Source organism: Paracoccidioides lutzii (assembly GCF_000150705.2).
Source record: "Paracoccidioides lutzii Pb01 unplaced genomic scaffold supercont2.22, whole genome shotgun sequence".
Lineage (NCBI taxonomy): Eukaryota > Fungi > Ascomycota > Eurotiomycetes > Onygenales > Ajellomycetaceae > Paracoccidioides > Paracoccidioides lutzii.
This window is the reverse complement of record NW_015440968.1, coordinates 267,098-291,662: the sequence shown is the minus strand read 5'-3', so window position 1 is coordinate 291,662 and position 24,565 is coordinate 267,098. Positions and strand designations below refer to the sequence as shown.

The window sequence follows — 24,565 nt, the reverse complement described above, 5'->3', positions numbered from 1 at the left end:
AGGTGGTATGGGGAAAGAGAAGTAAATTGCTATAGAAGTGCATAAGATGTAGAAGACATGCTGGAAATACTTGAAATCGCTACCCCAAATAAATGGTATGTCAACCTCTTGTCCAATACCACCGGATTGCATCCCCGGCGATTGATCCCTCGCATCGAACCTCTCAAGAATACTGTCATCGAAGCGGCAGGCGCATTGTGAACTGCCATTCGCCCATCATCGTAACAAATCAAGAATTTCAGTGTTTTACTCTGTTTGATAGATATCCCAAGGATCAACGTAAAGCAATGGAACTGGAGACCCTGGCGACCTATACCATTCAGGAGCTACTGTGAACGCGTGATCCTCTTGTCGTAGAAATATCGTGCTCAGTCCAGTTATGTTTAATACGGGATTGTTTTGACATGCCCGCCTGATCGAGTGACCTTTTCAAGGATCCAACCCGCTGTTTCATCGGGCGTGGGTCTATGGCAGATCGATGAAAGTCTATGATCAGAACCCGACGCAATTCGATATTCCATAACATATTATCAGGGCGCAAGTCATTATGCACGACTCCCAGCATACGGATTTCCCTCTTCGACTTTGAGATTTCACGGTGTAGCGCCGAGGACACCCTGTCTTTGTCTTTCTCTATACTTTCCCCAGCCCAACCCATAAAAAGCATATGGCGGATATCCCCAGCACCATGGATAAACAAGATCAATTTCAAGTCAATCGCCCCCAGGAATACAGGGACAGCAGAACCCTGTGCTTTCTGAAGAACCTGGTATATCTCTGCTTCACGTGAAACATGTTTCCAAAGCCCAGATGTTGTCCCCTTTCCAACTACAGTGTAGCCATATGCAGCACAGGTGATCTTGATGGGTGCACCATATGATCCACATGTTCCAAATGGTGTACAGTTATGATCAAGGTCATGATCAAGTTGTTCCTTCAGAAGTTGCACCAGCTTCCTTGCATCAATAAGATGTCGATCACCATTCTGGCCTTGTTGATGGAGAGAAACATTAGGGCATTGATGATCCAATTCATCTTTTTGTTTCAAACCCAATAAACATCGCTGTGTACAGTAAGGTGCTGTGTGTTGGCTCTGACCGCTTGATGATTTGGTACCTTCTGAACGAACTGATGGACGCTGGCTAGGTGGAGAAGACATTATTTGACTGAAGCCCCGCTTCCGACTGTGTGTTGCTTGATTAGAATCGGAGTCAGAAGAATCTATATGATCACTTTGAAGTGAAGTGTCCATTGGTGTACAGGCAGCTTGAGATCGGGTAGATATTCGATGTCTGAGCTGTAATGGAGACGATGGCAGATGTTCAGAGGGCACATATTCTGAGCTTGCATATTCTGATCCTGGAGGACTTTGTCGCCGCTCTTCATCAGGGATCTGTGACCGTGTGAAATCGAAATTTGTCTTCCATATATGTAGCTGAGATCTTGCAGCATTCCGCCATCTATGATCACGGATATTTGAGAGAAAGCTCATCAGACAGAGACATAATATTCTGGCAACAGCTGTCTTTGACTGGTGAAATACCTCAGGATCCTCTGAAATCACGTCCATGTTTGGTTCACAGAGATAATAATAGAGTGTACTAGGATTGTCATATGGAACATGAAGAAGAATGATAGCAAGTCCATTAGTTATGTAGGAGTACTCCAGTCCATGTTGAATCATGACATGATACTCCTGAACCAATGCTGAGCCAGTAAGCTGTTCTGCATTATATCTCAGCTTTTCGTCCTTGCCTGTGGGGATTGAGTCTCGCTGAACAACTTCTTCCCAGAACCTCATTGATCGAAGACCCACTCGGAGATTTTCAACTAAGAGCTTGTGTGGTGGCTTATACTCAACTGTCATAAGTAAAGTATTGGTTGAACTGTTGATTCGATGAATACAGAATGAATCTGGGTTGGGATGCTCTGAACTGGATTCATCAATCAATTCTGCGTCATCATCATCATGATTATCTGACTCTTCTGACGCCCGTAGAAGATTTTCATGATTTTCAAACGTGATCCCATCACCAAGCCGGAATCTCTCTCGGGCATCAGGTATTTTACATAGTTCAGCTATGATATCATGGACGTGGTCTTCCACTGCAGCTCGCTCGTAATTCTCCAGATCCTTTTCACTTCGTAGTTTTCGAGAAGAATATCGCTGACCAAGTCCATTCAGCTCAAGAAGAGATGTGAATAACCGAGGTGCATCTCTTCCAGTTGGTTGCAGGAAATTGGAAACTGCATCATAGGTATCTTGCAGTTGAACTGGACAGCTGGACCAAAAGCAAAGATTTGTGGGGCAGTATTTCCCAGTGGGTAGTGGAATAGTCCCCTTTGTGGAGCGGGATGGCGTTCCAACCTGCAAAGGCCGGGAGAAGGAATCATGACAACTTTTGATGAGCTCCCCGAGTGTTGTCTGCTGAGTGCGCACTTTTTCCTGTCTCACTTGCTCCTCTGCCTGCCTTCGAAACTCTGCTTCCTGTCTCACTTGCTCCTCTGCCTGCCTTCGAAACTCTGCTTCCTGTCTCACTTGCTCCTCTGCCTGCCTTCGCAACTCTGCTACCCGTCTCACTTGCTCCTCTGCCTGCCTTCGCAACTCTGCTTCCCGTCTCTCTCTCTCTTCTGCCTGCCTTAGTTCCGCTTCCGCTCTAAGGAAGAGCGCCTTGTAATCCGTTGAACTGTTATCGGCCATTGGAGAGGGATGGAAAAGTTATATCAAAAAGTAAAATGGGTACCAGGAATTTAGTGGGGACACAGAGATTGGTGATAATCTTGGAGCGGTGGGGAACGAGAGAAGAGAAGGTCCATTAAATGCCAGCCCCGTGGCCTAAAACAACGAGGATCAACGTTTGCCCGCGGTACATCAGACACGACACTACGGTATAATCGTGGCTGACTCCACCATATTTTAGCTAGTGTCAATAGGGAGCCTGCTACCGGAGCCAACTCACCACTGTACGCTAAAATATCCATCTAAAACGCCACCAACCGACTGTTTTTCATTTCACGTTCATTGCTTCCGGATTCGGAAGAATCTGATATACAAAACATCTTTCCAAATTGACTTTTGTTATGTAAATTGGCTGGTATAAGCCATGTAAGAAAATAGGGTAAAATTGGATATTGCACGGTTGTAAAAATCCGGGTGAAACCCATAGAGATAGAGAGGGATGTGGCCCCTCTGGGATTGTCCCTCGTCCTTCAGTCCAAGTATAGACTACTTGAAGATTGGGCCTTTTTGCCGGGTAGTCGAACAGAGATCAGAATATCAATCAAGTGGTTTTTCCCCTTTTCGGACAGGGGATTGATAGATCCACTCAAATACACTCCTCAAAATTTCACTATTCTAAATCAAACATAGCGTGTACACAGCCGTCCACCCAAAATATCTAGCGTTCCAATATATTAGTCGATATGTGCCCAACCACACTGACCAGGGAATGGAACGTCGGGGGTCTAGGGGGCATGCCCGCGACAGGGGACTATACACAGGGCGCCTACGTGCCCTGAGATGAAAGAACAGGAGCTTGATATGAGGGCAAATAAATGCCACACAGTCGCCCTGTCAGCAATGCTAATCCCTCTTCTACGGCGCCTGCAGCCCTTGAAGAATCCTCAAGAAAACGAGGTGCCACCCTAACCTCCCCCCCCCCCCCCCGGGGGCTCACCGGGCGGAGAAATCGAACTGCCCGAAAATCCCACTACGAGATCGCTTCTCAGGCGATAGACAGTGTGTTTTTTGATATTTTTGGAGGAGAGCACGGACACAGGAGTTGATTCATTGGAGAATATTTCGGTTCTGCAGAGCCTCCCCACGCAGAGTCGCCCCACGCAGACCCAAGGCCTGGCACGGGTGAATTGGGGGAAGGATGATTTTGTAACTAGATATTTCAGAATAATTTTATTGGTAATGAATTGAGGGGGGTTGGGCACCTACCGACTACATTGGAGCGCTAGTTATTTTGGTCGTAACAGCTGTGTGCATGCTATGTTTGATTTAGAATAAGTGGATTTTTGAGGAGTGTATTTGGGTGTATTTATCAATCCCTGGATCTACCATAGTTACCATTTATTGTTGGAATTAACCAGAAATCACTGATCTTTTCTTGAGCTCTGTCAGACTCACACAAAAAATCAACTTTTGTATTCAACTTGGTTTAAATTACGCTGTCCACACTGGAGGATGGCTCCCACATATACTTTATTGACGACCGGTCACTGCCCAAAAATATCCCAGTTCAAATTATTCGCCCAGGCCTCTTCAACATGCTCAAAAGTGACTGCTCTTCTATTGGCTACTCGACTTGATGTTTATGATTTAGGTCGGTCCAATCTTGACTGAACAGAGATTGATTTCTGCCTCTCCAGCCTTCCCCAGCTATTTGGAATTGATGGACTGTTGCATTGTTTTTTGATGAACCTCATAGTCTATTCACGTGAATACCCCGTTACACACCAGGGCAACAGGAGTTTTCTTGACTGATATTCCTCCTTCCATGTCTTGCAGCATGGCCAGATGTGATGAAAAATGTGTTGCATGAATGCGGCCCAGCATAAGGGCATGAATACTTGTTTCTTTCACGAGAACACTGAGACCAGTCGTTGGGGGTGTACCCGTGCCCGAAGTTTGACTCTATGGGATTCACCCTCGTCCCTGAGTTTCTTTGGCCTTGCATCCTGCTCTGAGCCTCTGAGATAAATGGCACGCCCGTAGGTGGTCTCCTGGTGTTTATCCCGGCCGATCGTCGTTTTTTTTCGTGGTTGGCGGACTTTTGTAAAACGCGGTATTCAAGAGAACTGGGCATTGATTCAGTATTTACAGGCCAAAATGATTTGAGGGATAAAAGAACGGATTAACAGCTCTAACCCTGATTTTCATCCGAATTCAGCAGCTTGTCTTGGGCAGAATTACCACGGATATCAGCAGAGCTATGAGTTTCAAACAGCATTTTGTGAAGCTATCTCTTCTTCTCCCAGCTGTCATTGCATTTGCTCTGCTGCCCGCCATGATATATGCAATTCCTGCCCGACTTCGTCCACATCTCTTCTTCGAACCTACGACTTTCTAGGATCAGTTGTTGGTCAAAATAGCACCTAGATGTAAAATATAACCCATCTTTTGCCAACGTGGTCTTCTTTTTCTCATCCATTCAACATGCTTTTCAAGAAGTTTTTGGTATTCCTCTAAGTTAAATAATAATACAGATTGATTTTTTAAACAGTTAAAATTTTCAAGTAAAAGTAAAATATAAATATATATATATAAACTATATGAAAATAATTTTTAATCTTTATATATTTTTATTAATGTTATACTTTTTTACATTTTCTTTCTTTTTTTCTTAAGATTTCATATTAACTGATTATACCGAGTATATTACATAGTACTACTAGTAATATTAACCAAAAAAAATATATAAAGCTGGGAGCTGCTAATATTAAATAGAAGTGAAAATAAATAAATAAATAAATAAAAATACTATATAAGCATAATGTCACGGCTACGATCTAGGCGCAGATGTTTGAATTGCCAGCTAGGTAAGTTCTTTGAACGGAGTACTAAGGTGACTTTAAAAAATGGGCGTGGGGGTGATCTCCTTATACCCCTTTTCCACTAGCGATTGCTATGCCGTTGCTAGGCAGTCTCTGTGGGGTAGTTGCTACATAACTGCCAAAAATTTTCAACTACTTAAGAAAAATTAACTAAAATTGCTTGTACTTAAAATCTCAATCAATTTATAATGAAGACGTTGAAAATTCAAATCTAATAATTAAAAAGTGAAGATCTCTAATCTATAGGAAATATAATGTAGCTAAATATAATAATAAATATTATATAAATTTAAGAAATTATTACATATAATTTATATATATATATTTTTTGTGATTGTTATTTAATTTAAACTTTTGTCAATTTTAAATATAGCAGAACGACAATTATAATCAAAAATATTTAAATATATTATTAGGTTATGGCTTCAATCTAGGCGCAGATAAACAGGCGTTCGATTGCCAATTAAGTAAGCTAATTAAACGAATACTAAGGTGATTTACGAAAGGGGGCCTGGGGAAGGATCTCCTTATAACCCCCTGTCCACTAGCGGTTGCTAGGCTGTTGCTTAGGCAGTTGTTATTACCGCCAGTTTCCTAGCTCAGTAGTAGCGCCGTCACATATTATATTTAATTTTTTATTTATTTCAACCTTAAGTAGATAATTATGTTTATAAATTAATTATTTTTTAACATATATTTGATATAATTTTAAAGAATAATTAACTTTTATTATTATAAAAAATATTATAAAATGTTATTATAAAATTTATTTTTATTTTTATTTTTATTAAAAGTTAATATTAAAATCTATTATTATATTGATTAGTCTAAAAAAAATATTATTCAATATAATACTAACATTATTCTCATTTTAGCCTTCTTTACTAACAAAATTTATTAGATTTAACGAAATTAACAAAAGTAAGACTTTATAATCAAAATAACTCAGAAAACAGTGAAAAGAATCTGAAGTAAGCAATTGAGAGTGTGAGTCCTTTAATTAGAAGTGCAGAACATAGAGTGCTGCCAAAGACACTCAATAAGCTACTGATAGAAGAAAGAATGAGATTAGAAGAGAACACAGGCAACATGGCAGAATTCGAAGCTGCAGAGAACCTGATGACCAGAGAGGGCTGTTTTGGACATTTCACTCGGCCAATTCTGGCTTGCCCCGGAGTGAGAGTGAGAGCCACAAAGTAGGCGCTGGGACACAAAATGCTGTGATAGTACTGGCATTATTTGTTTGCCCTGTCCCCGAGGGAAGGGTCGCAGCCGTGGGATTGACGCACACAGTTACTTATGCCTGTCAGAAAGTCGGAAGTTTAAGCTGTTAAAATATTCCATTTCCTCTCAAATCAACACCGCCATCTTCCGGTTTCTGTTCTTGTTTGAGTGGAATGTAAACACACACAGTGACGGGCCAAAATGGACACAAGTTTGTTTCCGCAATTGACAGGACCTACTCCGTAGATATTGAGCATTTTCATATTATTATTACATCGCCAAATGTTGAGGTCTAAAGTGGCGGGACCAAGAGGCAGCCTATTTGAAATCACCTGACCTCGCGTTTGTCTCGTGACTCCGTTATGTTGAACGACTTCTCTTTGAAGTTTGGCGTCAACACAAGCCCAAGGAGCGGGCACTAACGATGTTGTGGGAGAACAAAATCCCAAAATCCCATAAACCAAGGAGACGATGCAGCTATAATTTGGGTGGAATGTGCTGGGTTGAAAAACATTAGCCATCATCAGCATGTCAGACGATTCCTGCGCGAATCCATTACTACTCGAATGGGTAAAAGAATGGCTGGATCAGGCGCGGAAGCGAAATTCAAAAGGCTTTAATGTGTAATACATGCTTCCCAGATCCCCATGATTTTTGCCGTCTGGATAAAAGCGACGTGCTAATTTCACACCGCTCCAGATATAAAAAGGCCTATGATTCAATAAAGGCGTGCCCTTTGACTTTCAACCACCCTTCAGAGGCACAGCAGCTCAATGGCTTTGGACCAAAGCTATGCGATCGCCTAACTGTGAAGTTGAATGCATATTGTGCACAAAATGGGCTTCCCTTGCCTGAGTTACCCAAACAAGGTTGAAATTGTCGCCCTTGCAAGATATATTTATCCATCAAACCTTAACTAATATTCCGTATTCCAGCTCGGAAAAGAACGGTAGATGATGGAAATGCTGAGGGTCAAACGGCCAAAAAGCCAAAGAAAGTAAAACCTTATGTTCCAATCCTGCGATCCGGTCCCTATGGCTTGCTCCTGGGGCTTGCATCCGTAAATGAAAGTTCATCTCTGGGGTTGACAAAACAGCAACTCATTGAGCTTGCTCAGCCATATTGCGATGTTTCATATTCAGTACCTCCTGATCCGTCCAAGTTTTATACTGCTTGGAATTCAATGAAAACTTTGGTACAGAAAGATCTTGTTTATGAGTATGGTCGGGTGTCTTCGAGAAGGTATCTTCTCACTGAGGACGGATGGGAGATTGCGAAGAAGATTAAAAAAACTTTGCCAAAGGAGGGTTCCGATGGACTTCAAAGCGGGCATAGCCAAGTGTGTAGTTCTTGTTTCGCTACATTTGCCATATTTGGGTATATCTGTGTTCGTCGTTCTAATCATTGTACTCTAGACATCGCAGATTGGCGAAATTTTGCCAGGGAACCCGATTGGATCACAGCAGCTTGTAGATCGGACAACCCCCCTGCCCAGTGCGTCGGAACCGCGTTCTCCTCTTTCTCACCCTAGTCCCAGGCCGACCACCATAGATCTGGATGATTTCGATTTCCTAGATAGGTCTAACCCAGAAATTCCACGCGTGCAAGATATTTCTACAAACATTGGATGGCCAACATCATCGAATAGAGATTCGCCACCCCAGAGCAAAGGCATATCTTTATCCGCATCTTCAATCACGCCAATTGCCCTCGCATCAGACAGTTTTACCGTTGAACTTGTCCTCGATGTCCGCGAAATTCGCTCCACAAGAGACAGAGATTATATCTCCAACGAATTAAGTAAGAAAGGCATAAACCCCATTGTCCGCTCCCTTGAAGTTGGCGATGTTCTCTGGGTCGCAAAATGCAAAGATCCAACCTTCCTCACACGACATGGAGAGGAGGGCGATGAAGTCATGTTGGACTGGATCGTGGAGCGAAAACGCCTCGATGATCTCATCAGCAGCATCAAAGACGGACGTTTCCATGAGCAGAAATTTCGTCTACGGCGCTCAGGGGTGCGGAATGCCGTTTACTTAATTGAAGACTTTGCCGATGCAGGCGTTACGGGGTCTAAGTATCATGACCACGTCGCGTCAGCCATTGCATCCACGCAGGTCGTGAATGGATACTTCGTGAAGCAAACGCGTAATCTAGACGATACCATCAGATACCTAGCTCGAATGACCAAATTACTACGAGGGATATACACCACCTCTCCTCCGACTACCACTGCTTCTATTTCGAACCAATCACCACTCTTAATCATTCCAACCAAACATCTCACCTCCCCACAAGCCTACCTAGACCTCCTTGCTTATCTCCGTTCCCAGCAAAATCACACGCATAACCCAACGCAAAGTACAACCGGAAGATCAACATTTACAGTTACATTTCCCACCTTCTCTTCCCTAGCCTCTAAATCAGAAATGCTCACCCTCCGTGACGTCTTCTTGAAAATGCTCATGTGCACGCGAGGCGTCACAGCTGATAAAGCACTGGAGATCCAGCGGCACTGGCAAACGCCAAGACAGTTTGTCGAGGCGTTTGAAGAGGCTTATCACGGGCGCAGTGGAGGTGGGACTGGCTGTGGGAGAAGTGGTGGCACTGCTGCGATGGAGAGTATGGTGTTTGAGAAATTAGGAGGGCTGGTGGGGAGGAAGAAAATTGGGAAATTGGTAAGCAAGAAGATCGCGGAGATTTGGGGAGTTAATGAGAATAGCATATCTAAAGGGATTGACAAGTATGGATAAAATCGATAGAAGAGGCACAAGGGGTATTCTATATGGGAGGGTTTGTTTTGTTTTTACAGTTTGCTTTATCTTTTCTCTCTCTCGTCTTCACGTTTTATAAGATTATCTTATTATCCTCGTCTTGATTTACACTTTACTTATATAATCCTATCTGAGTTTGCTAGTTTGTGATCTGTATAACCTCTTGCCCGTGTTCATGCTTTTTTTTTTTCTCCATCAATTTTGCCGACATGTACGGTGTCATCAGGGTGTGAGCCTCCCCGATTTTCAGACCCAGTTCTCCGTGGATATGAGATAGCAACAAGAAGATTGTTTGCCCCTGGAAATGTGGTTTAGTGATTTATTTTTAACTTTAACTTTTATGAAGCTCTTTTGCGCGGTCCTGATCTGGCGGAACAGATTGGAAGAGCAGTGGTGGAGAAACTCTACAACTTTTTTTTATTCACATGAAAGCAGCGGATACAATCATTGGGTTAAATATGGTTACAATTTCATGGAAATGGATCGCAGAACTCAATCGTCGGCTTTATCTGGAGCCCGAACGGCCAAACAATCAGGAGCTGACGCATCAGATTCAACTAGGGATATTTCCCCTGCTACAACTCAGATGGATGCCACAAAGCCAAGCTCAGAAAGTGACCCTTTCAAGCAATACCCAACTTTCTATTGAAGGTGGACCAACGCAGCTAGGGACAAATGCCATCCACACCTACGATACAACTCACGCAACCAACCCTAACCCAAACATGTCGTTGTTATGGATGGTCTGTGCTCTCTACGAGTCTCTCTCCTAAGATATAGCTCGTCGAATCATCTGTCCATCCAAAACCTACAGATGACGAAAGTATTACAGGATTCGTTATTATTGTGTAGACGGTCCCAAATCCCCTAAGGACATCATTACTCTGCCTTATCACCGACATACGACGCGACGATGTCTTAATGATCCGTCTACACTACTTCGAGAGTCTCTTAGTTTTACTAAGCTAAAAATGCGCATTGCTGAGGATTTCACACATGTCAACATTGACTGAAGCAACTACCGCCTTGTTTTCTTCTCTGCTTTTAACAACACTATGAATGACATCTTTATCAATAACACACAACAATTATGGACTGCGATTGTTTCCTCCATCTACAACAATTTCATTAACCGAGTTCTCGAACTGAAGCTTGTCAATCCGTTGGCCCATCGAGATTGAATTTGTGTCACTGGGTCTCAAGTGTTGTTTATCATATCTTTCTATAAGTATTTATAAATTGGTTTCTTTCTATGGCTATTCCTTTGCTGATTATGGACAGGATTTCTAGATAGAGGTGAATCAAACTACATGCTAATGAAATGATTTTGCTGTGAATTTAGATCTTTAAAGGGTTTTGTCGGAGGCGGATCGGATTCTCAATGGATGTGAATAATGGAAATCCTCATTTTTTTGTGGGGCTATTGATAAGGACACAAGTACGAGCAGAAGGGAAAGTTGTAATTAAGTAATGAGTGAGGGGTTAAAAGGAATGAATCAATACGGGAAATAATCGTGATTCATTAATTTATCCCACATTTTCTCACTTTTAACAAATTTTTGAACTTCCCAACGAACGAAAAGTAAATAGGGTGTAGGGAGTATTAAGTAAATAGGAATCTCTACCTTCAAGACGAAGACCAAGAGAAAAAAAAAAGCTGTAGAAGAAGATACTTTCGAAATTGCAGATAATTAATTACAAATTATCGCAAGATAACCTCTCTGCCGACCCCGAAATTCAGGGGAAACTTCCTTGAGGTCTTCAACATCACGCCCTTATACCTCATAATCTCACCCCCTTCGCCAATGATGCACCCTCTCCTCAATCCACACTCTAATCCTCCTCCACTCAATCTTCAGCGCCAGGCTGCTACATACCACCGACACACTACTCAACGCCATGGCCAAGCTAGCCCAGACAGGATCAAGCCGCCAATGCTTGTTCACCATCTTCCCATCATCTCCCATCATTGTTCCCGTGACAATGGGATAAAGGATTCCTGCAGCAATAGGCACCAGAAGCATATTATACACCGCTGCCCAACCAAAGTTCCATTTGACACGATTGAAGACACGGCGGCTGAGGGTGCACAGTTCGAGAATGGTGTTCAGCTCTGAGTTGAGGAGGATGAAGCCTGCGGAATTGATGGCGACATCGGAGCCAGAGGCCATGGCTATGCTGACATTTGCGGCAGCGAGAGCGGGGGAGTCGTTTGTGCCGTCACCAACGAAGGCGACTATGCGTTTCTGTTTAGTCCTTTTGCTATTGTTGGTGGCGTCGGCATTGTAAAGTTTTGCATCCTGTATTTGACGGATATATTCTGCCTTTTGCTGTGGGAGGACGTTAGCCATGACGTTCGATGCCGGTATGCCAATTGCAGAGGCCACGGCATTTGCTGTCATTGAGTTATCTCCACTGCACATGAAAACTTCGATGTTCTTCGACTGGAGGCTAGAAATCACATTTGCTGCTTCTGCTCGTATTGGGTCGGATGTCGCGAAGACGATGGCAGGGGTAAATGTGGAGGAGGTATCTGATATTTTGCGGATGGAAAGGATGGCGGTGGACTTTCCCTCAGACTGATATTTTGTGAGCGTGTTGGACAGGAAATAGAGATCAGCCTCCTCTTCGCTGAGGAGAGTTTCGAGTAGTCGCTGGCTTCCAATCGCTGCTTCGTATTCAATTCCTACAAACTGTTCAACAGAGCTTGAACTTTTTACCTCCATTGAGAACTTTCCCTTCATGCCTTGACCGGGGATCTCGGTAATTGTCGACGAAATGAGAGATATAGAAGATTTCTCTGCACAGAAACTGGATATCGCTCTGGCAATCGGATGTGTACTGCTCTCCTCCAAAACCTGCGCCAATTTCCAGGCGACCTGCTGCTGCTCCTGGTCACTGACAAACACTTCATGATCAGACACTCGTAGCGTTCCTCCTTCGGTTAACGTTCCCGTCTTGTCAAACACAATAGCTCCAAGACGACTAGCCTCCTGAAAGGCCTCACCACCACCCCTAACAAGAATTCCTCGCTTGGCAGCAAGACCACCTCCAACAAAAAGAGCAGTGGGGGCCGCCAAAGCCAAGCCGCATGGACAAGCAACCACAAAAACTGCGATTGCGAATTTCAAAGCCCAAAAAGGCCATCCACCCTGGGCTGAATCAAGGTAATCATCCGGAAGACGACCCGTGAGTCCCAAGCCGAGCCAGATCACGAAAGTCATGATAGCGAGAAGTGTGATTACTGGGACAAAATAGCTAGTCATAATATCCGCTATTCCTTCCACGGGTGCGCGTTTCGTCAGCCCCTCTCGAACAACAGTAACGATTTGATCGAGCATCGACGTGCTGCCAATGTCGGATACCCGAATATATACCGGTTGCCCAACATTCACAGATCCCGAATACACTTTATCTCCCGCATCCTTTGCAACAGGTTTCGACTCTCCTGTTAATGAGCTCTGGTCAAACTTATACGAACCTGGACTGGTTACAATCCCGTCTGCTGGAGGGGATGCGCCATGAGGTATATTGACAATGTCCCCGACTTCCAAAAGGTCTACGCTGACGCGTTGGATGTTGTTGCAGGGAGAATCCCCTGGACCTGGAGCAGGGGAATCAACGACCAAAAGGGCCTCAGAAGGACGAAGTTTACCCAACATAGAAACAGCATCGCCAGTCTTAGCTTTGCTGTACGCTTCCAAGGCCCTGCCAGCAAGAATGAACATTGTGAGAAAAACGACGGTATCAAAGTATGTCGACATGTGGCTTTGGTGTCCCTGCGACCTGGCTCCGACAGCCAACACAGCGAGAGATGCAAAGTAAGCCACAGACGTGCCTGCAGAAATGAGCAAGTTCATACTTCCAAACCGGTAAAACCTTCGCAGAATAGGCACTCTGCTACTAGGTCTCCACAAGGCTCTAACCTCCTTAAAAGCACGGACATGGAAAACATCGGCACCGTAAAACATAACGGGCGTGGTAATGATGAACAACGCCCATTCCAAACGCGATACCGTCCCAGCCCATATAGGTTGGTAGAAGAACTTTCTAATTTCGTTGGTTGGCGGCACCAGGGACATCCAGACGATGCCTATAAAGAATGTGGGAATAGCGGCGATGAATGTGAATAGCAAGCGTGAGAGGAGTCGCCGTCTTTCGAGAAGCTGCATCGCACGTGAGCGGTCCTCGATAGTTGGTGGGTGGTAAACAGTGGCCTTGAAAGCGGGATTCGCAGATTCTATGGCTGCAATGATACTTCGAACGGTCATCGAGGGGGGGTCGGGTTTGTATGTGACCGTCACAACTGGCTTTTTAAGGTCAAGATTTTCATCCACTGAGAGTGATTCATCTTCCATAGATTCTAAGGCATTCAAAATTTTTTCAGGGCAGTGATGGCAAAACATTCCATCGACTTTAATCGCAACCGTTCGTTTCAGTGGGGTATTGTTGTTCTTTTGAGTTTCATCACCATTAAGGGGCAGACACTCAGTAACTGCGATATCATATCCGAGATCCTTGACCGCCTGTATAACGTCACCAAGTCTTTCAAGTCCCTCGAATTCAATCTTCCCGCTAGCACCCAGAAGATCGACAGCAACATTTTTAACAAAAGGGAGCTCTTGAATTCCGCGAGTTATCGTGCCCACGCAAGAGCCACATGTCATCCCGACGATGCTGGCAGTGGCAACAAATACGCCCTGGGAAGTCCTAGGCAACTTCTCAGAAATGTTTTCAAGAGTTCCTTCGAATCCAAGGTCATCAATCAAACCCAGAACCTTGCCGATATTCTCCCTAGGACCCAACATTGTGAGAGTCGCGCTGTGTGTCAGAAGAGCTATGTTGACGGATTTCACGAAATCAAGCTGTTTAATGGCGGTCGTCAACGTGCCAACACATGATGCACAGGACATTCCAGATATGCTGATGTATGCATCATATTCCTCCGTAGAAGGAACGAGACCTTTCTCAACATCGATATCACTGTATTGTTTGTTCGAGAATTCTTGCGTTTCCACATCCCCTTGCTTCTTGGCGTTGCTAATACCCAAACCTAATTTTCCTTCCACCACCTCAGGCTGCGAGAGACTCGACAACCTCTTCGTATCACCTCCTGTATATTTACTCTGCTCTTCCAGCCGACAAGCATCGCAATTTTCTATATGGGCCCTCTTCCTGCTCCCGGCAGCCTTGTCAGCATGCGAGCCAGGGCTCCAAATCCGACGGTCTATCCATCGACTCGCAGGCCAGGAAACGTCTATGTCACTTATTTTGTTGCCAGACTCATCTCGAGAGTCTGCATGACAGATCTCGAAGGCGGCGTCAGTGAGGCCCCGTACAAGATCAGTGGACGATACATGTTGGCTGTGGCGGACGTGGACTTCTTGGGTGAGAATTGAAACGTCAACGCTGAAGACATGCGGTATCCCGAATAGAACTTCTCTCGCGTATGCCACGCAGGAGGTACAGTGGATGTTATTAACGAGGAGGACGGTTGTTATTGTTTTGGGTGACCCAGGGGTATCAGGAGGAGTTGAGCGATGGGCGGCCCTTTGGGGGGCTTGAACCTGTGCCTTCTCTGCCATGTGTTCCAGGCTTTAAAGATGATTAAAGTGACACGAGATGGAAAGCTATAGTATGCTAGAACTTTTTCTTCCGTTCTTTTTGTAGCAAGGCCTGAAAATAAATTATATTTTCGTCGGAATAATAGTATCCCAAGAAAATGCCCCTTCACCGTCTGATTCTGGAGAAATGTGCGGGGGAACGGATTGCTGGGAAGAGTTTAAAATTGTAAAAGGGCCTAGGTAAGGATAGATAGAAAAGTGCAATTCTCCTGTCGAAGAAATGAAACAATGATCATACTTCAGGTGTAACTTGTTGAGGACTCGAAAGGGGAGGAGGGAAAATATTTTTGAGTGATAACTCTTGAAACTGGAAAACAGAAGCACACCCGAATATATACTTAAATAACCCCCACTATATTAGTCTTGTGAGAGATTGGTGCTTGAGTGGCGGTGGTGAGTGAATTGTGCGAAGAAATGATATCTGTTTTATCAATTACGCACAAATCGCGCAGCCATGCGCGAGCAAGAGAAACGCAACGAATACGGACGAAAGGGAGAGAATCCCCAAACCAGTTCATTGAAGGAATTAAATACGAAAAGCAATGGGAGGGGTTGTTTGTCCAGCATGTCAGACAGGGAGCAGGTGTGGGGGATAAATAAACAAGAAACGATCTGGAGATGGAATAATTCATGATGACGTCGAGGGTTTGGATGGAGAAAATCCGGGTTGCGTAGAATCTAAGTACCCCTTTGTTATATTGGCCAGCTATTCGGTACCTTAGCGGTTCTTGGGCATTTAGCTCTTGTGGCGATTCGTCCAGCTGGCGAACCCTCAGTCGCAGTCCAAAAATGGATGCCGTTCGGTAGATCTGAAAAGTCTAGCTAGGATCGAATCATCTGAGGATAACAAAACAGCTTACGGTAACCGCAAACCGATACCCATTAACGTGATATCCCGGCTGTTTTCCACTCAATCCATCGTACCAGTTCAATCACAGAATGCTGGTCAGTCGTCCTCCCATGGAGGGTAATAACAGTGGTCGAGGGGGGTGATTCAGAGACCTTTCAACGAGGGCCATAGCTTTTAGTCGTTGAAGCATGGTACAAAACATGAATCTCGTCTGAACCTAAATGCGAGAAGATAATGAAACAATGGGTGTATGTTGTCAATGTTCGGTGGTTCGTCTCACTGCCTTTTCAACCCCGGATTCCCGCTCTTGCTCTCTGCTCCTACCGCGGATCGAACTTGGGGAGTTCCCGTTGTCAAGCTGACGTAAAAATGCTTAGTCACTCCCGCTGTCGCTTACTGTGCCCTATTGAGTGTTAGCCGCTGCACCACGCCGTGTCAGCCAAACTTCGGCTGATCCTCTCCCAGCTCCGTCGCCATCCTTGCGCATTCCCTTCAAATATCCAACAACCACCATCATCCATGCTCCTAGCTTCCTAGGTATGATAACTCTGTATATCCCATATCTATATCCATACTAAAAAATTTATTAGATGATTCAGGCATAGACAGACTGTTTTATCCGTCGTCCCCGGAACCCGTGAGCACCTCTCCTACATAAATTCTCACCCCGCCCTACTAGCCAGCTTCCTAAGGAAAACATCAATAACCAATCCCTTGTCCAGATCTACATACACGATAAAAGTCCGCCGGGTTCCCTCCATGGCAAGCATACGGCCTCCTACCCGCTTCCCTCGGGCTCCAGGTGTTGGAATTCGGACTCCCGTCCAGCGCCTCGCCAGTCTCCGGAATCCCAATCCCACCCCAATCCCCCGCCCACAGAAAACGGCCACCACGTATCCCAAGCCCCCCACCTGTCCGAACCCAGGCTGTCCCGCCCCCAACATCGTCGAGGATGATGGCATGAAGGTCTGTTCTGGCTGTGGTACTGTCGTCAGCGAATCAAACATCGTCTCCGAAATCACCTTCGGTGAATCTGCATCCGGTGCTGCGATTGTTCAGGGCACCTTTGTCGGAGCGGATCAGAGCCATGGACGCAGCGGAGGACCGGGATTTCAGCGAGGTGGTGGGATGGAGAGTAGAGAGATCACGGAGCAAAATGGTTAGTTATAAGCTTTTCTTTTTGTTCCTGAACGATTACCCCTGAGTCATAATCTACGCCTAGTTGCTGACTGTAAGCGAACTGTACATATTTTAGGAAATCGCTATATTGCCCAGCTCTCTCGAGCCTTGAATGTCCCAGAAAGTGCCACCAAGGCGGCTGGTCAGGTTTTCAAGCTTGCAGTGGGATTAAATTTCATCCAAGGTCGTCGTACGAAGACGGTTGCTGCCGTCTGTTTGTACATCGCCTGTCGACGGCAGGATGGGAACACAGTAATGTTGATTGACTTTGCTGATGTGCTGATGGTATGTGCATGGCACCATGTATATTTTCTCAGATTAATAAAATCTAATCTTCGTCTTGCAGATTAATGTGTTTAAACTCGGACGTGCATACAAAGCATTGCTTGACGAACTACGTCTTGGCGGAAACGTCTTCATCATGAACCCCATCGACCCAGAAAGCTTGATATACCGGTTTGCGAAACAGCTCGAATTCGGTACCTCAATGATGCAGGTTGCAAGCGAGGCGGTGCGAATCGTGCAGCGAATGAACCGTGACTGGATGATTACAGGACGACGTCCGGCAGGTATCTGTGGTGCGGCTTTGATCCTAGCAGCCCGCATGAACAACTTCCGTCGAACCGTTCGGGAGGTCGTGTACGTTGTTAAAGTAACAGAGTTGACAATCCATCAACGACTGAATGAGTTTAAAGCAACGGAAAGCGGTGAACTCACCGTTGACCAATTCCGCTCCGTCCAGCTGGAGACTGCCCATGACCCACCTTCCTTCACTCAGGGTAAATTGAAAGAAGCAACAAAGAGAAAAGCAGCGGCAACCGTTGCAGAAATGGAAAGTGACGAGGATGGGAACGACGAAAATACCCCTGAACCAACGCCTTCGCCCCCGAAACCAAGACAGGTAGATGCAGACGGCTTCTCCATACCGGACATACCCATCGATCCCACCCTATCAGCCAACAAGGATAATGCGAACGACATCTCAGAATCGAAAGCCAAACGCGGTCGACCAAAAGGCGCCAAAAACTTCCGCCCCCCACCCCCAACTGAATCCGAACTAGCCTCCGAATCCGCCCTGGAATCCGAAATGCAAGAACTCCTAGGCTCCAACCTCCTCGCCCCCACAACCAACACCACCACAAACAACGCTACCGCAGCCAACCCGCCCAAAACCGTATCCTCCAGCCCCGACATTCACGAAAGCGAATTCGACTCCGACCCCGAAGTAAAGTACTGCCTCCTCTCCCCAGCTGAAGTCGAAATAAAAGAACGCATCTGGGTCCATGAGAATAAGGACTATCTGCGCACGCAGCAAGCTAAGGCTCTCAAACGTGCGCTGGCCGAGGAGGAGGAGCTAGTTAATGGACGGCGCGTAGCTAATCGACCGCGGAAGAGAAGAAAAGGGAGGATGGGAGATGTAGGGTATTTGGGTGAGGGGAATGGGGAGGGTGGGGAAGGAGAGGGGGGTGGGACAAGGGCTTCGACTCCAGCGGAGGCGACGAGGAGGATGTTGGAGAAGAGAGGATTTAGTAAGAAGATTAATTATCGGTTGTTGGAGGAGATGTATGAGGATGATGAGACGGGGAAGGTTAAAAGGAGGGATAGCGATGGGAGTAGTAGGATTGGAATTGGGATTGGGATTGGGATTGGGAAGGATGGGGATAGGGAGAGGGGGAGAAGTCGTTCTGGCAGTGTGTTTTCAGAGCGGAGTTTTGCGGGCGGGGTGTCTGTATCTGGTGTTAGGGGACCGGTGAGAGAGAGGGTTGTTAAGGGCGGGAAGATGGGTGGTATTTTTACTGGAACCCCCCATCAAGCTACGACAGTGAAACCCACTTCTGCATCGTCAACATCTGTCTCTGCACGTACAAAACCACAACAATCCCAAGCACAAGAACCTGCACACCCAACACCGCCACCCACAAACCCCAACGAAGAAATCCTAGGCTACATCCCTGGCTACATCCCTGGCACGGAACTGGATCAGACCAATGGAGAAGACGTGGAAGAAGATTTGGAAGATGAAGACATGGACGACGAAGAAGAGGAAGAGGACGATCATGTCGACGAGGCGTTTGCTGGGAATTACTATGGCGGAGTTAGTGATGATGATTATTATGATGACGGGTATGATTATTATTAGATTTTAGATCCACCTGGTTGGAAATGGTGGGGGGACATGCGAGGCGGATTTTAGGTAGCTAGCTGGTTGTCTGCTATGCAGAGTTGCGTATGGCCAGTACAATATAACAAGCTTCTAGATAATTGGAAATTTGCAGGCACGATTCGAGCCATTCGACGCGGCTTAAGGGCTGCTGGTATGCTGAAGACGTCAACAACATGAATTTCGTAACTTGCGGGTGCGGCTACAAAGGATGTACTTGAAGAAGTTGAAGCATCTTCATATTCACCTACTACAGATAAACCAGTTTCAAATTGTTCTAACCTCTCGAATAAAACAAAAATATTAAGTTCCTCTTTGAAGGGGCAGAACGCATATTTGGCACCTTGTGCTCGGTTTATTTAAAAAAAAAAAGGTAACTTGACGCTTCTGATGAATTTTTATTTTTATTAATAGATGTATCATTGGAAATTATTATGTTGTAATCTTTATTATGATCGAGAGTCTGAATATTTCATTCAATAGAAACTTTCTCAATTATTTTTTTTATCTTTGAATTTTTGACTGGTTTTTCCCTCTCATTCTCTTCATAGTTTCTGTCCCCAATATCATTAAAAAAAGTAGTAAAACCAACATTCATACAATGAAAAAGTGAAGAGTAAAGAAGAAAGAAAGCAAAAAAATGAGAAAAGACTTAAGTTAGATAGACTTATCATTTCTGATTCATATCTTATACTTTTTCCTTGGGGGATAGGCGTTAACAGTGACAGTAATAAATAGACAAAGGTTAAATAGAAAAGAGAAAGAAAAAGAGAGAAAGGAAAGAAGAAACAAATAATACAGCAAGAAGCAGAATAGAAACCATGGCGAAATAGTACATCAAACACATACAAGGGAAAAGAAGAGGTGAAGTAGGCAAAGGGAGAAAATGAAAGAGAAAGAAAGCAAAGCATGAACAGGGCAGCAGTAAAATCAAAGAAAAAAAAATATTGCATAAACCATAAACTAAAAGAACTTATAGCACATACGAAAGAAAAGATGAACTGGGACTTAAAGTAGCGGGGAAAAACATATAAAAACATACTATCCGACCTGGTTGATTTGTTTGTTAGTTGAATGAATCTCGACGATGCGAAAAATACATGGGGGCGCATATATTCAACCGTGGTTGTCGAGTGTTGATTGTCGATTGTCAAAGTCGATAAACGTCGTACAAACCGAATCCCTTTTTTGTTTTTTTATTATTTTTTACCTCTATCCCAACACCCCCTACCAACACCGTTACCACCCCTTAATCAATATCCATCCCCATCCCCATATCCATATCCATCCCCCGCGCATCCCCACCTTCACTTCCACACCGATTCCCATTCCCATTCCACCCCACCTCCTCCCGACCACGGCCAACATCATGACGACCCTTCAGACACCTAACAAGCATCCCCTTATCACCCCTCTCCTTCTCCCTCTCCGCCTCAACTTCTACATCCCCATCCCTATCCCTCTCACCCGACCTCTCCGCAGCCCTCAACACCTCCGACCCCTCCACATACCGCACAGGCACCATGCGCAAATTATGCAAGCACTCCTCCCAATCCCCGCCGACGAGGCGCGCTTCAGATAAATCTTCCGTGAAGAGGTAGAAGCGCGTTGTCGTCACGTCGCTTACACCGTTTACACAGCTTACGTCATTATGATTGTGATGGAAGGTGTTTACCACAGCGCCCTTCGATGATGACAGCCTCGATGCAGAAACCGTAGACGTCCCCACGACCAAAAACGCCCCAAGACCCTTATGCGTCAACAGGATCTCCACGTGCTCACCGATTCCATAGCCACGGTAGTGATTTTCGATATAGCGCTCCCAACCTCTTAGGGCAGCGGCGACGTCGGAGTCTGTGCGTGTGACGCGCTGCCAGCTTATTCCTAGGAGGTGGGTGATGGGGTCTAGGTCCAGGGTTGGTTCTTCGTGGTGATTTGGGTGATTGGTGTGGGCGGGATGGAGGGAGGAGGAGGAAGTTTGGCGATTTAGGAGGCGCGGGGTGTAGCCATTTTGGATGGGGTTGTTGATGTTGGCGGTGGTGGTTGAAGGGGAAGATTGGGGAGAGGAGTGCAGTTCTGTTTGCATTGTCGCTGTTGCTGTGGCGGAGATGTCTAGGCGTTGCGATTTGCGGCTGGGTAGGCATGGCCTGCTGCTATTTAAGGATCTGTGGTTAGGAGGTTGTTGCGATGAGTTGTTTTCGTACCAGGATCCGGACTGGTATTCGTCGACGGCCGTGGATGCGCTGGAGGTGGTGGTAGAAGAGCCAATGCCGCTATCGTGGATCTGGTCGTCGAATACGGAGGTGTAGTCGTCAAGCGACCGTTTGCGCGAAGGGTTCATCATGAGTGGTGTGCAGGAGGAGGGGGAGGGGGGAAAGGAGGAGGAAGACGATGGGAAAGCTGGGTTGCGGGAGAGTTTGGAGGTAGAATCTGGAACTGTAGAAGAAGAGTTGGAGGCAGCAGCAGTAGAGGAGGAGGATTTGAACGGAAGCGAGTGGCGGGTGGTGATGGAGCCGTTGATGTTCATGGCGGCGGAGATGAAGGTGGAACAGGCGGGATCGGTGTGGAAGAATTGCGGGTATGGATATGGCGATGGTGATGGCGATGGGTATGAGTATTGGGGTTGAGTTTGGTTGGGGGGCAGGACAATGGCAAGACCGGTTTTGGGTTTATGGATGTCGCTGTAGAGCGAGGAGCCCATCGCGTAGGCGGGTTAATCGTGGGATGCGTCGCAGGTACCTGGTAGGTTAAGATGCATGCATGTATATGGTTTTTACGGGGTTTTTTTTTTTCTTTTTCTTTTTTTCTTTTTTCTTTTTTTTTTCCTTTTTTTTTCCAGATCAGTTACATGGAGATGAGAAATGAGCTAGAGCAACCTATAGATCGAAAAAGAAAGTCTAGACAGTGGTATTAGAGGTAGAGTAGCTGAGAGACAAGATCGTGTTTTGGCGACGTCGGTATATGCGGATAATTTTGTGGAGGGAAGGGAGGATGGAGGATGACGGAGGGCGGATAAAGCTCAAAGAGCTGTCAGTCGGGTTGTATGCTGGTATAGAAGAAAGGAAGAGTAGGGATCCGAAGGCTGAAGTAGGAAAAGGCAGAGAGAGAAGGGCATTGAAGCAGTCCAGAGACTGCTGCTGATGGAGAGGAAGCAGAGGAAGAGAGAAGCAAGCCAGAAAAGAGGGAGGAGGAAAAGCAACGTGACTATTAGAGATGTAGCAGATTTGCGGGAGCGCTCGGCTTCCCAGGTACCGCCAAGTTACCAGCCTTTACCACCGTATATCCGCAATTGGCCAAGTACCGACAATGTCCCACCACAACCCCACCACGTTCCACCAAATGGCAAACACCAGCCGGCCCTCTGGACCATGCTTCTTCTACGGGAGTTACAGCATTTGTTCCCCCACATAAACTAACCCCGTCTGGAGTCTAGCCGGCTGCTTGCAAGCAGTCAGTCTCGTCTCACTGTTTCCGGGCATGCGCCTGCGCCTGCAATTTGCCCCGCTTGCAGCCAGTCAGCCCAGCCACCCACATTATTAACTTATTACTAAGACAGTCCAGTTAACGTAATCAATCACCTAGCGAGACAGATCACCTACCGAGACAGGTCTCACTACGCGACGCGTTCAACTACTCAATTGATCAAAATGTCAGCAACCAAAGATGACAATCCTTCATACAAGGAAGAAAGACTTATTCTAGCCATTGAAGCAATTAAAAAAGGTCAAATTTCTAGTTCTAGAGTTGCTGCCAGATTGTACAATATCTCTCATTTCACTCTTTGCTATCAACTTCATAGCCATACAATGTGAGAGAACTCTCAGTTAAGAAATCAAAAATTGACCTCTATTGAGGAATTATCTCTTGTTCAGTGGATAATCTCCATGGATGAATGTGGCCAGCCCCCCTGAGTGAGCACTGTATGAGAAACAGCCAACCTCCTTCTTGCCAATTGAGACAACTCTACAAACTCAGAAACTGTTGGTAAATGCTGAGTTAAATGATTTATTGACTGCCACTCTGAGTTAAAAACCTGATTCTCTTGATTGTATGACCATCAATGAGCCCTATGTGAAGATCCTAAGATTATTCAAGAATGGTTCAAGCTCGTACAGAACACTATTCAGAAATATGACATCATACAAGAGGATATATATAACTTTAATAAGACTGGGTTTCAGATGAGAGTTATTGGAACAGCCAAGGTGATTACTGGGTCAGAGAAGACTTTCCATCTGAAGCTTATATAGCCTGGAAATACAGAATGAGTCACTATTGTTGAGAGTGTCAATTCAACCAACTAGTCACTGTCTTCAATGATTATCCTCAAGAGGAAGTTGCATCAAGTTTCTCGGTTTGAGAATGGGCTACCATATAACTAGAGGATTGAAACCAGTGAAAATGAATAGACAACTGATAAGCTGGGATTGATCTGACTTAAAGAGATGTTCAATAAACATACTTAAGCTCATATGATTGGTCAATATTGACTCTTGATTCTAGACGGATATAGCAGTCATAATGAGCTTGAATTTAATCAGTTTTGCACTCAGAACTTGATCATTCTCCTTTACATGTTAGTTCATTCTTCTTATCTCTTGCAGTCTTTAGATGTTGCTTGTTTCTCCCCTTTGAAGCAAGTATATAGGAAAAAGATTGAGAAGAGAATGAGATTTGATATCAATCACATTGATAAGAATGAGTTCTTGATCATATATTCTTCTGTTTGTACAGCAGCTCTGAGTGAAAAGAATGTTCAGAGTGGATTTAAAGCTATAGAACTAGCTCTATATAATCTAGAGCAGGTTCTTTCCCACTTTAATATTCAGATATATATACTAACACCCCCAGGAACTTTATATAGTTCTAGGCCTCCTGAGCTACTGTCACATCTCATAATGTATGACAACTGGAGCTTCAGAGTAAGAAGATCAAGAAGTATCTCAAGTGTTATATACAGAGCTCATTCAGTTCAATCAATCAAGCTCTGGAACAGCTAGTCAATGGATGTCAGATGACTATGCATAGTGCTACTATTCTGACAGTAGAAAACAAGGCATTAAAGACTGCAAATGCTAAACAAAAGAGAAAATGTGAGAGATATCATACATACATAAGTCAGAAAGAAGGATTAACTGTTCAAAAAAGAGTAAATTATGTACAAAGATACAATAAAGTAAAAAAAAAAGTG

At 45.0% G+C, this 24,565-nt stretch overlaps 6 protein-coding genes across 6 annotated transcripts; 3 read left to right on the top strand and 3 right to left on the bottom strand.

The window, feature by feature from the left end:
• Positions 1 to 319: 319 nt before the first annotated feature.
• On the bottom strand, positions 320 to 2,701 carry PAAG_07157 (hypothetical protein; the record flags this gene model as incomplete). Its single annotated transcript, XM_002790875.2, has 1 exon — positions 320 to 2,701. One exon carries the CDS (start codon positions 2,699 to 2,701, stop codon positions 320 to 322), a length of 2,382 nt encoding a protein of 793 aa, XP_002790921.1.
• A 4,613-nt stretch (positions 2,702 to 7,314) lies between these two features.
• Positions 7,315 to 9,539, top strand: PAAG_07155 (crossover junction endonuclease mus81; the record flags this gene model as incomplete). Its single annotated transcript, XM_015846145.1, has 4 exons — positions 7,315 to 7,409; positions 7,486 to 7,655; positions 7,722 to 8,125; positions 8,202 to 9,539. The coding sequence occupies 4 exons, from the start codon at positions 7,315 to 7,317 to the stop codon at positions 9,537 to 9,539; spliced, it is 2,007 nt and encodes a 668-aa protein (XP_015700580.1).
• A 1,811-nt stretch (positions 9,540 to 11,350) lies between these two features.
• On the bottom strand, positions 11,351 to 15,145 carry PAAG_07154 (copper-transporting P-type ATPase; the record flags this gene model as incomplete). Its single annotated transcript, XM_002790872.1, has 1 exon — positions 11,351 to 15,145. One exon carries the CDS (start codon positions 15,143 to 15,145, stop codon positions 11,351 to 11,353), a length of 3,795 nt encoding a protein of 1,264 aa, XP_002790918.1.
• Positions 15,146 to 16,793: 1,648 nt separating this feature from the next.
• PAAG_07153 (hypothetical protein) lies at positions 16,794 to 19,353 on the top strand (the record flags this gene model as incomplete). Its single annotated transcript, XM_002790871.2, has 3 exons — positions 16,794 to 17,193; positions 17,290 to 17,498; positions 17,560 to 19,353. The coding sequence occupies 3 exons, from the start codon at positions 16,794 to 16,796 to the stop codon at positions 19,351 to 19,353; spliced, it is 2,403 nt and encodes an 800-aa protein (XP_002790917.1).
• Positions 19,354 to 20,623: 1,270 nt separating this feature from the next.
• On the bottom strand, positions 20,624 to 22,075 carry PAAG_07152 (hypothetical protein; the record flags this gene model as incomplete). Its single annotated transcript, XM_002790870.2, has 1 exon — positions 20,624 to 22,075. One exon carries the CDS (start codon positions 22,073 to 22,075, stop codon positions 20,624 to 20,626), a length of 1,452 nt encoding a protein of 483 aa, XP_002790916.1.
• A 290-nt stretch (positions 22,076 to 22,365) lies between these two features.
• PAAG_12346 (hypothetical protein) lies at positions 22,366 to 22,807 on the top strand (the record flags this gene model as incomplete). The annotated part of the gene is made up of 2 exons (XM_015847846.1): positions 22,366 to 22,461; positions 22,586 to 22,807. The coding sequence occupies 2 exons, from the start codon at positions 22,366 to 22,368 to the stop codon at positions 22,805 to 22,807; spliced, it is 318 nt and encodes a 105-aa protein (XP_015702537.1).
• Positions 22,808 to 24,565: the final 1,758 nt, after the last annotated feature.